This window comes from Echinops telfairi, unplaced genomic scaffold (assembly GCF_000313985.2).
Source record: "Echinops telfairi isolate 266 unplaced genomic scaffold, ASM31398v2 ScPeMD7_23;HRSCAF=83, whole genome shotgun sequence".
In the NCBI taxonomy this organism is placed as follows: Eukaryota; Metazoa; Chordata; class Mammalia; order Afrosoricida; family Tenrecidae; genus Echinops; species Echinops telfairi.
In genome coordinates this window covers 7,259,282-7,270,683 of record NW_022103920.1, presented here as the reverse complement: position 1 = coordinate 7,270,683, position 11,402 = coordinate 7,259,282, and the positions used below count along the sequence as shown (strand labels likewise).

General features: G+C 49.7%; 1 protein-coding gene across 1 annotated transcript in view; it reads right to left on the bottom strand.

The window, feature by feature from the left end:
- ZC3HAV1 (zinc finger CCCH-type containing, antiviral 1) overlaps positions 1–8,445 on the bottom strand; it is a 52,614-nt gene extending 44,169 nt beyond the window's left edge. The window contains exons 1-2 of the mRNA XM_045288917.1: positions 8,150–8,445; positions 7,931–8,052 (exon numbers count right to left, since the gene is read on the bottom strand). Coding sequence (XP_045144852.1) covers positions 7,931–8,052; positions 8,150–8,445 — 418 coding nt within the window. The remainder of the gene's footprint in view (positions 1–7,930; positions 8,053–8,149) is intronic.
- Positions 8,446–11,402: the final 2,957 nt, after the last annotated feature.

Here is an 11,402-nt window from a genome sequence, read left to right as displayed (position 1 = left end):
GGCTGGCCATGTGGTCCTCTCTGTTACTGGCTGTCCTAATTGGGGTCTTCGTCCTCAAAGCCTGGTGGGCCAGGATGTGCTCCAGTGTCTCCTCTTCCCCCATCATCTGCTCCTGGGTGCTCCGATCAGATACATCTCTCTGCCGGAGCTGTGGATTCAGTGCTGCCCAAAAATTCTTGTTGTTCGTGCACACGTGTGAGCTCTGACTTAGAGACCTCATGAAACCCCTCCTGGTCTGGACCCACTATCTTGACCCGCTGGCTTGCGAGAGCTTACTCTTATAGCTATTGTGTCCATTATCAGTTGTTGTACCCTTGAGTCTACTCCATCTCTAATGAGCTCTGGTGGAGTCTCGGTTACCTGTTGGGCTGCTAACTGCAAAGTCAGCAGTTTGAAACCATCAGGCGGCTCCAAAGGAGAAAAATGAGGCTTGCTACTCCCGTAAAGAGTTAGTCTCAGAAACGCACAGGGGCAGTTCCACTCTAGTCTATAGGGTCCCGACAGAGTTCAAAATGACTCAGTGGCAGCAAGTTTGGTGCTTTTGTTTTGTGAGACAAGCATGTAGGATGTCCTGGCCCCCAGTACCTATGGCAGCAGAGAGCCAAGTCTCTCCTCCCTCGGAGCCAATGGGGGGCTTGAACCCGCAGACCCTCCGTTTGCAACCAAGCACTAAACCATTGTGCCACAGGGTGCCTTTGTCACTTACAACCCGGCCTAGTTTTTCACGACCAAGAAAACGAGGAGGAGTTAAAAAGTATTGTTGAGGGGGTTCCAGCTGACATGCGTGGGTTTTCATTAGAAACAAAACATGTTGAAACAGGTCTCTGGGATCAAAGGTTGGCTGCAGACGGGGTCTCTCAGTCCTCTACTCGTCTTGGTTGCCTTGAAATGCCTTCAGATAAAAGGTCCAATGACAACATCGGCTGCCGAGGGGATCTGCTGAGCCAGTGAAATTCCAGATTTCCAGGCAGCTCTGGAGATTATGGAGACTGGGTTTGGGGCTTTCAAAGGGGTCAGCTGGAAAGATTTTCTCTAAGGACCAGACTAAACCAAAAATAAACCAAGCTCACGCCTATCGAATCGATGTTGACTCGCAGTGACCCTCTAGGCCAAGCCCCTGTGGATTTCCGAGACTGGAACTAGTCCTGGGAACAGAAAGCCCTATCTTCCTCCTGAGGAGCGGCTGGTGATTTCAAACTGGGATGGGAACGTCACCTGCGGAAGTGAACTGAGCTAGGTGGAGGCTCTGTTGAGAAACACGAGCTTCACATCTGGGCATTTGTGTTTTATTAATCAAGGTCCCCGTGATTTTGTAGCAATCCCTGTCGACTGGCCCTTGAGAACTAAGGCAACAAACAATCCAGCCGCCATGAGCCATTCTAACTCACAGCTCCACCCTCCAGGGCGGAGCAGCACTGCTCCCAGCGGCTCTGACACTGTCTCCGTCTCCACCACACCTGGCAAACATGGGGGAGTGGAGACACATGAACAGGACATCAGTGGGGTTGTTTCTGGGGTGAGGGGGGTGGGGTGGACTGGGGAGGAGGAGAGAAAAATAAGAGAAGCTTATTGTCAGGCCTGTATGTTTATTTTATTTTAAAAACAGCACCCCTCAGGGGAAACATTTCATTCAATCCAGCAGGTGAACCTGCTAATGCTTGTGGTATTATCCTGCGGCCTTTTTGATATGTTATAAAAAATGCCAGCTAACACCTGGCCCGCCTGGGCCTGCCGTCCTGCCCCCAGCCCAGTTTCAGTTATCCAGAAGATGACCCCAGCGAACAGGAAGACGCCCGGAGGAAACACCCGCGGAGCTCAAACACAAATGGCTTGGCCACTCACAACCTGCTTTACAAGCAGAAAGAGAAATCGTGGCTCGCAAAAGAAAAAAGAGGGAACCGATGACAAGGATCTACGTATAGCCTCCTCCCTGGGGGATGGACAACAGAAAAGTGGATGAAGGGAGACGTCAGACAGGGCAAGATATGACAAAATAATAATAATTTATAAATTATCAAGGGTTCATGAGGGAGGGGGTGGAAATGAGGAGCTGATGCCAAGGGCTTAGGTAGAGAGCAAATGTTTTGAGAATGATGAGGCAACGAATGTACAAATGTGCTTTACACAACTGATATATGTATGGATTGTGGTAAGAATTGTATGAGCCCCCAATAAAATGATTAAAAATAATAATGCAAAAAAAGAAAAAAAGAAAGAGACTATGATAGCAATTGTATGGTGCTGCTTGATGTGATTGAGCTACAGAATGTTATGATATCTGTAAGAGCTCCCAATAAAATGATTTTTAAAATTTTTTAAAAAGAAAGAAAACAAACAAAGCAACTTGAGTGAAAAGAGCACAGTCCATCCGGCTGCCTGGCCTCTGACTGTCGTGAAGCAGTCAGGCAGGTGTGTGTTCAAACGCTCCGCCCACCAGCTCTGTGACCCTCCTCTAACATGTGTAAAGTCTTCCAAAAGATTGAGCCCTTGGGACCCCGCTGGGCAGTTGTACTCTGTCCCACAGGGGTGCCATGACAGCTGGAATGCACAAAAGCACCAAGGGCCTTGTTTGGTTTTACTGTTTGGGTCGGGACTGGGATTGGGGCTCCGGAAGTGGACATGCATGTGAGCAGAGCAAACAGAGATATCAGAACTGATGCACCAAAGCAAATAATTACTCAATAGGGAAGCACAACTTGCTCTCAACTGACACACACCACCCAAAGCGTCGCAACAGTGAAGAAGGGGGCTGCAGAAGAGAGATGGAGTCGCTGTGTGGTGCAAAAGGGGCTGAAGGCTCGAGTCTGCTCAGAGATGCCACGGAAGAAAGGCCTGGCAGCCTGTTCCCCCCAAAAGCAGGCCCTGGAAGAGCCTACGGGATACAATTCCACCCTCTCGCCCGGGTGCCCCAGGAGTCGGAGTTGACACAACAGCTGCGGTTTACAAAACAAAAATCTGGACTAGAGAGACGCCGTCCATAAGTAATAGCACTACAATCTGAATTTCTAAGTCCAGCCAAAGGGTTATCGTCAACACGTAAATATGAGTTTGCTGAACTGGAAGGCAGTGCTCACATTCCTACCAGTCAAGGTTTGAAAGACCAGGCTTCCTAAATTGCTACGGAGGGGAGAAGATTTTAAAACATGCTTGAAGAAACACATTTCCTGGGCCTGAAGGCCTAGAACAATGAGCTCTGGTGGTACAGTGGGTTAAGCGTTGGGCTCTTACTGCAAGGTCCACCAGCTGTTCAAATCCACCAGTTGCTCTGAGGGGAAACTAGGAGGCTTATTTCTCCCATAAAAGATTCACAGCCTTGGAAACCCTGGGGTGCAATTCTACTCTGTTTTATCTCCCTCCTCCTCACACTCACCAAGTCGATTCCAACCCAGAGTAGAACTGCCCCTGTGGGACCCCAAGACTAGAAATCTTTTTTTTTTAAGGTTATGAGATTAGAAAGCCTCGTCTTTTTTTTTTTTTTTTTTTTAAACATTTTATTAGGGGCTCATACAACTGTTATCGCAATCCATTCACACATCAATTGTGTAAAGAGCATGAAAGCCTCGTCTTTATTTATCAGAGCAGCTGGTGGTTTTGAACACTGATCTTGCGGTATGCAATCCAATGTGTTACCAACCACTATGCCACTCTGTTGTAAACTAAAAAAAAACAAAAGACGCTCCCGAGTCAATATCGTTTCATAGTAAACCTACAAGACAGGACAGAAGTGCCCTTGTGAGTTTTGAATACTGTAACCTTTAAGAGAGTTCTAGAAAGCCCTGTCTTTCTCCCAAGGAGCAGGTGGTGGCTGGGAACTTGACCTTGCAGTTAGCAGCCCAATGTGTAACCATTATACCCAGGGCGTCTGGATCTGTTGCATGGTGTCTACACTATTAACTGGATTCTCCTTGTTGGCAGAAAGATTTGGGGAGGCCAGGAAAAAAAGTCTCCCAGACATCAAGAATTCCTTTGTTTATTGCATTTCACTTTCCGGTGCTTCCCAGATATTGCATCTTTTTATAAAAAATGGAGGATTGGGCAACTCCACCTACCAGGTCTATCGACACCATCTTTTCTTGTGTCTCTGACACCATCTTTTCTTGTGTCTCTGTGTCTCATTTTGGTCATTTTCACAATATTTTCAAGGTGTTCTTTCTTCCCGCCCCCCCAAGCTTTTTCTTAATGTAACTGCACACTTCATAACTACAATATAAATGTAAACAATTATATGCACTGAAAACATAATGTATGAAACTATTATGTCCGCTGAGATACCAAAAACATTGCGTGACTCAGTTTATTAAGATGTTCACTACACTGGGGTGGTCTGGAAATGAACAGTATGCCTGAACATTGATGAATTTTAAAATTATAACTTGTCAATTCAAAATGGAAGTATAATTAAAAATGACTAGATCAATAAATGTACAAAATTAAAATATATCACTCCACTTACACTAAAAAAAAAAACAAGGGGGGGTGGCAATGCCTTCCCTGGGGCGTTCATAGACTAAATGACACTTGTATTCTACACAATCATGTAAAATAAAGCAAAGTTCAATCCAACAACTCACTCTGTTAAAAATGATATGAGTTAAAAGATGATTTTCATGTTTCAAATTAGGGTGGGAAAAGAAGCCTCACCGTAATAAAAGGAAAGAGGAAAATGTGTAGAGATACTGTGTGTAATAAATGGATACAAGGTTTCTAAATGTATTATACATACAACACACTCGAGCAATCACAGAGGATGTCTGTGTAAGTTTTTTCCTTGAAAATGCAAATCTGATTTCTAAGACAATCAGGGAAATTTAAACACCAACTGGATTTCAAACCAAGCCCACCGCCATTGAGCAGATTCCAAGTCATAGCAACCTACAGAGTAGATAACTGCTCCTTTGGATGCCAGAGCCTTTACTGGAGGAGACAACCTCCCTTCTCTTTCTTTCATGGAGTAGTTAGTGGTTGGAGGATCCAAACCATTGACTTTGTGGTTAGTATCCCAATAACTACATTCACTAGGTTAAGACTATGCCACCAGGGCTCCTTAACTGAAATATTAGATGATGTTAATATTGTAACTCTTTTAGAGATCACCCTTGTTAAGAGGTGTCCTAGTGGTGCAGTGGTTAAAGCGCTCAGTAGCCCACCAACCACTCCACTAGACGGTCTTAGAAATCCCATGGGGCGGCCCCACTCTATCCTGGAGGGTCACTGTGAGTCAGAATTGTCTCAAAATCAACGGGTTTTTAGCAATATATCTGCCAACGAACACTGACCACTGATCTGTGAAAACTGCCCTCAAGGAAGCCGTGGTGGGCAGGGCAGATAAGAGGAGGGGAGGATAACCAAACCCAACTAGTCGTTTGGTTAGAGACACGTGACACTCACGTGACACCGTAAAGCCACAGGGGGAGTTCATCCCCTCTTCATTCAGATTTTGCTAAATTGGAGAGAGAAGTGAAAATCCAACGTGTAAAAAGCATATGTATGTAGAACAAAAAGTCATGAATACTTGTTCGAGAATGTTCAGTCCATCACCTCAAGAACAGAAAACCACCAAACACTGAGAATTTGGGTCAATGGGCCTGGAGGCCTAGAACTTGGGCAAGCCATTGACATAAAACTCTGCCATTGATGCTGACTCACTGCAACTTCACCCCATAGGGCAGAGTTTCCAAGAATCTAACTGTTTATGGGAGTGGAAAGCCTGCGAGGCTGGGGGTGTTGAACTGCTGACCTTGTGGATCGCAGGCCACCTTGTAACCATTAAGCCACCAGGGCTCCTCAATGGCCACAGTCAGTGACTGAGGTCTCAAAAGCTTGCCAGAATCCATCAAAGGTGCAACTACTGGTCTCTCCAGGTCGGACGCAAATCAAAGCAAAGAAACCCAAACCCTGAAGAAACAATTAGCCGAAAGATTCAGGGACCCCAAAGACATCAGTCTGCGCATGCTGAGAACAGAACTCCAGAAGGGGTCCGGCTACCATTGCTGGCATCTCCGAAAGGGGATCAGATTAAAAGGTTCTAAACAGACTTGGAGAAAAGTGTGAAACAAAACTCAAAATCATTTTTTTAAAAAAGAAAGACCAGTCTTATTGGTCTATTGAAGATTCTGGAACCCCAAGGTTATGAACCTTAGTCACTCAGGTGGGAACTTTAACGACTGAACTTCCGACTCAACTTCCTGCCAAAAAATAGGTCCCATCTGGTGAACAAGGAGCCTTGGTAATGCAGTGAGTGGATTAAGCACAGGGCTGGCTGCCAACTGGTCGGCAGTTTGAACCCACCAGCCACTCTGAGGGAGAAAGATGAGGCAGTCTGCTCATAGCAGTGCGTGAGAGGTGGAGCTGTAGGGTGAACAATCCCACCATAGAGGTTCCAATTTAGGACAGACAACCCCAGGAGATCAGAAGGGCAGCATTTGCCCAGGGAGCAAACTCAGAGGCTGGGGTAGGGCGCCTACTACAGGCAAGACAGGGAGAGTGCACTTAATGGGACTTGCCAAGAAGCAAACTGAGAATTATTGAGTGGAAAACCATTTTTTCCTCTGAAGACTTGCACTTGGATCACATTAAACGTTTTTTTGTTTTCGTTTGTTTTTTAATCCTAAAGAGCACAGTTTAACACGAGCAACAGAGCAGAACTTCTAACCCCATGGCTATTCAGCTTGGGGTACACTGACCCTTCCCTTTCTGGTCCTCCCGCTTTGGACTTTCTTCCGCTTCCGGAATTCAGATGACCCTCAACAGACCTAAATTCCAGCAACTCAGAAACAGAATTTTAAAGTGTTGACTCACAAGCTACTAAATGCCTTCCTTTTTAAAACAGGAAGCTCATTCAAAGGCCACCCTAGTCTTTTTTGCATATTAAGGGAGCAGAAAGTCATTACATTCTCAAGTTAAGCATTTTCTTTCTAGGCTTCGTCCTTCCTTCCCTGTGCACAGTATCCTTGTACGGTGTATGCTATCGCCACGTGTGGGCAACCGATCCAAAGGCCTTTGTTGATGCAAAGTGCCTGATCAGACAGTTTGAGAGCAACCATTTTAGACACAAGGGCCTACTAATGGTGTTGGGGGTTGGGGGTGGGGGACGACACTGAGACTCTATCAGCGAAGCACAGCTGAGCAGAAGTCACAGGGGCGGATTAGATGGCAGGATGGGCACAGGCCAGAAGGAACCCTGAATCCCATCAAGCGCGCCTTCATTCAGAAGTGAAAGGGGTGCTGGAGACAGCAGACTGGGGTGATTCCAGGGTGCAGGGAAAGGATTTAGAAAGGGTGACGGGCAGTACAGATGGCACTGCCTGGAGAAAGGCGAAGAGGGAGGCCGGTGGACTGGCAGGGCGCTCAGGACAGCCGTGCCACCCCCGCCTGGACGGAGGGGAAAGGCCTAGGCCCAGGCGTATGGGTGGAAGCCATCTTTGTCGGTGGGACGGCTGACCCAGGAAAGAAAGAGCCCAGTTGCGTTGCGGCACGGGCTCTGCATCGCAAGGGACGCCCGCACCTTGGAACGCACCCTATTAGGTAGAAAAGCGCCCGTGGATGCGGCAGCGGCTACCGGGGAGGTGAGCGTGCAGCTCAGAAGACCAGTTAAGAGACTGGTCCCAAGAAGGTGTGGTCCACGCGGGGGTACGGCCAGAGGGAACACTATCTCATTAGTAACTCAGGAGAGGGTCGCCTCGATCGGCGAGTGAGGGCCGGCGCCTGATGTAGGTGCAGATCACAGGCTAAGACTGAAGTGGGGCCCCTGGGTGCGGGGCGCGACGGGGGTGCTGGGAACCCCAAGGGGCAGAAGTGGAGATTTCAGAGACTGGAAGTCCCTTCCCTTCGACCCCGACCCTGGCTTCAGTTTCATCGGCCTGGGGCTGACCTCAAGCCCTTCAGCTTTGGAGGAGGGGGCTGTGCGCAGTCTGCCCCCACCCGCCCCCACCCGCGGGCTCCAATCCCGCCAAGGCCTCCAGGGAGACTGAGTTTGGAGGTGGCGACGGGAAGGGGCCGGGCTGGGCGGATAGAGCGCGGCTGCCCAGAGCAGGGTTCTCCTGGGAAGCTGAGCTGTGGGGCGCAGGTCCCCGCGAAGACGCGTCCCCTCCCCAGCTGCGCCTACCACCCCGCCGCCCCCCCGCCCCCAACCGGCCGCAGCCCCACTCACCGATCCGCGTGCGAATAGTTGCAGCGGCCCAGCAGGTTGAGCTTGCAGAGGTGCAGGTTCTCGCAGGGTCTCTGGCAGAACTTGCGACGGCAGACCCGCGCCCGCGTGGTGGCCACGACGGCGCGGACGGCGCCAGTGTCCAGCAGCACGAAGCGGTCGGGCCCGGCGGCCTTCAGCACCTCGCAGAGCTGCTCCTCTGACAGCGCGATCTCGCCCAGCAGGGCGTCCAGCGCCATGCGGCCCCCTTGGGCGCACAGCAGCTTGGTGAGGTAGCAGCACACGCTGGGGTCCGCCATGGCGATGTCCGCGCCCGGGCTGCAGCGAGCGCTACTGTCGCCTCGGCGCCGGGAACCGAAACTTACCAGGGGCCGCGGGCGGGGCGGGGCGGGGCGTGCTTCCCGGTCGGTCGCTTTCGGTTTCCAACTCCGCCTGATGTCGCCGCCGGGGTCCGCGGGGCGGAGGGCCCCGCGCGGGTCGCGGCGGGGCGAGCACCCGGACCCGAGGCGGATCCGCGCGGAGAGCGCCCAGAGATGAGCTGGGGAGTGGGTGCGGGCTTGCGGAGCCCCCGGTGGGGCTGACGCGGGACCCGGGTCCTCGCGCTCCCCACCGCGCGCCCTTCCCGGAATGAGCGCGGCCGCCCGGGGCGCCTCCCTGCAGCCCGGCGCGCGGCCCGCGGGGTTGGAGCGAGTCCGCAAGACCGCTGCGCGCCTGGCTGTCACGCCTCCCTGCCCGAGGTTGAGGCCAAGGCTGTCGCTGGCACCCGCAGCGCTCCAGCTGCAGGCCGGGGCTTCCCCCAATCTTCCCCTGGCCCCAGCTTGTGCCCCGCCGGGTCCACGATCCACGTGTATATGTACCCACACTGCTGTGTCCCTTTAACAACAACAACAAAAACACCTCACAGCCATCGAGTCGAGCCCAACTCGCAGCAACCCTGTAGGACAGGGTAAAGCTGCACCTGTGGGTTTCTGAGACTGCGACTCTGTAGGGGAATAGAAAGCCTCGTCTTTCACGTGCGGAGCTGCTGGTGGTTTCGAACCGCAGAGGAGCCCAGATTCTTCCTCTCCTACTTTGCCTTCTCATCAGCTCTTAGAAGCACCACGCAGGAGCCCCCTTGCTGCTTACATAATTGTAATTGCTGAAGACAGCAGCGCCCCAGACCCCACTTCACCCTCCTACCACTTCCCCACTCCTCCCCGCAACTGTCCCCCAGTAAGAAGTCAAGCTGACACCTCAGGACTTCAGATTTCAGATCTCAGGACTTCAGATCTGACCTCTTTCAGCAACTGGACGAGACATTCCTCCTAGTTCCTCCCTCAAATCACTGAATAGGGTCATTGATCAGATAAGAAGTGAACCTTTAAAACAATAGGATTTGGTTGCCAAATTTGAAGTTCTTTTAAGTCACCCCCTGGAAAGTCTCCTGCTTTGGGGAACAGGATGTCTATAGAGGTTCAGGTGACCAGAGGATGTCCCAGTAGAAAGCCAGCCAGCCCTGTGCTCAGCTCCTACTTCCTGGGCCTCTGGCTACTGCTGCGACCACACTTGTCCTTTGATTCCTCAGGTTTATTTTGTGGTCTGACAGGTTCCCAGGAATGTGGACTTTCCTTGCCAGCCAATCCATTAGGTTCACTAGATTTACCAAGAGTCCTCCTTTCCATAAAAGGAAAGAACTAGGAGGCAAGGGCATTTATAGAGATCTAAATACAGGTATGTACATATGTAAATATATTTTTATATGAGAATGGGGAAATAGATCTATGTACATATATTTATAGGTTTAGTATTAAGGTCTCAGATGGACATTGGGCCTCCACTCAAGTACTCCCCCAATGCAAGAACACTTTGTTCTATTAATCTGACATTCCGTAATGCTCACCTTCCCGACACAATTGCTGAAGACAAAGCTGGTGCGGAAGCAAATGTGAAGAAAGCTGATGGTGCCTGGCTATCAAAAGAGATAGCGTCTGGGGTCTTAAAGGTTTGAAGGTAAACAAGCAGCTATCTAGCTCAGAAGCAACAAAGCCCACATGGAAGAAGCACACCAGCCTGTGTGATCTCGAGGTGTGGTTGGGATCAGGTATCAGGCATCAAAGAACAAAAAATCATATCATTGTGAATGAGGGGGAGTGCGCAGTGGGGAACCAAAGCCCATCTGTAGGCAACTGGACATCTCCTTACAGAAGGGTCTTGGGGAGGAGACGAGCCAGCCAGGGTGCAGTGTAGCAACTTTCCTCTAGTTCTTAAATGCTTCCTCCCTCCACTATCATGATCCCACTTCTACCTTACAACTGCGGCTAGACCAGAGGATGAAACCTGGTACAGATAGGAATTGGAAACAGGGAATCATGAACAGATGAACCCCTTAGGACCAGTGGTGAGAGTGGCAATACTAGGAGTGTAGAGGGAAGGTGGGGTAGGAAGGGGGAACCAATTACAAGGATCTACCAATAACCCCCTCCCTGGGGGACAGACAACAGAAAATGGCTAAAAGAAGATGTCGGACAGTGTAAGACACAACAAAATAATAATTTATAAATTATCAAGGATTCATGAGGGACAGGGAGGGAGGGGAAAAATGAGAAGCTGATACCAAGGGCTCAAGTAAAAGCAAATGTTTTGAGAATGATGATGGCAACCAATGTACAAAGGTGCAGGACACAATGGATGGATGTATGGATTGTGATGAGAGTTGTACGAGCCCCCAGTAAAATGATTAAAAAGGAAAAAAGAGTCCTCCTTTCCAAGAAGGCATAGATCCTTCTGAACATAAATAACAGGTTTGCTGAAAGGGGGGTCCTTGCAGATCAGGACTTTGTGTTTGAAAAGGCAGGAAACCACAATAAGAATGTAAGTCCCAGACTACTGCCACTGATTTATGGAAACCTTTATTAAACAAAAATATCAAGGCAGAAGCTGTGCTGGGTCTATTCACTCCCATAGACAACGGTCTCAGCTCACACCCTGCCCCCACCCCAAGAATTCTGCCAGCAGTTTGGACAGCCTCAAGGGACTCACATCCTGTTCCTTTTTAATGTTTGAGTTTGGGGAACACATTGAAGTCAGAATGGACGAGCTCAGGGGCATGAGGTGGAAAGAATAAGTTTTCCCAATTAAATCCTCATGAGACAGCCCTTGCTACCCTTGAAGAAAGGGCAGGTGGATTGCTGTGGTGGTGGGGAAAAATGTACTCAGAATCATTTTCTGACCAGTGCCATTTTTAATTTTCTTCAAATTTCTTCCTAAAAAAAAAAAA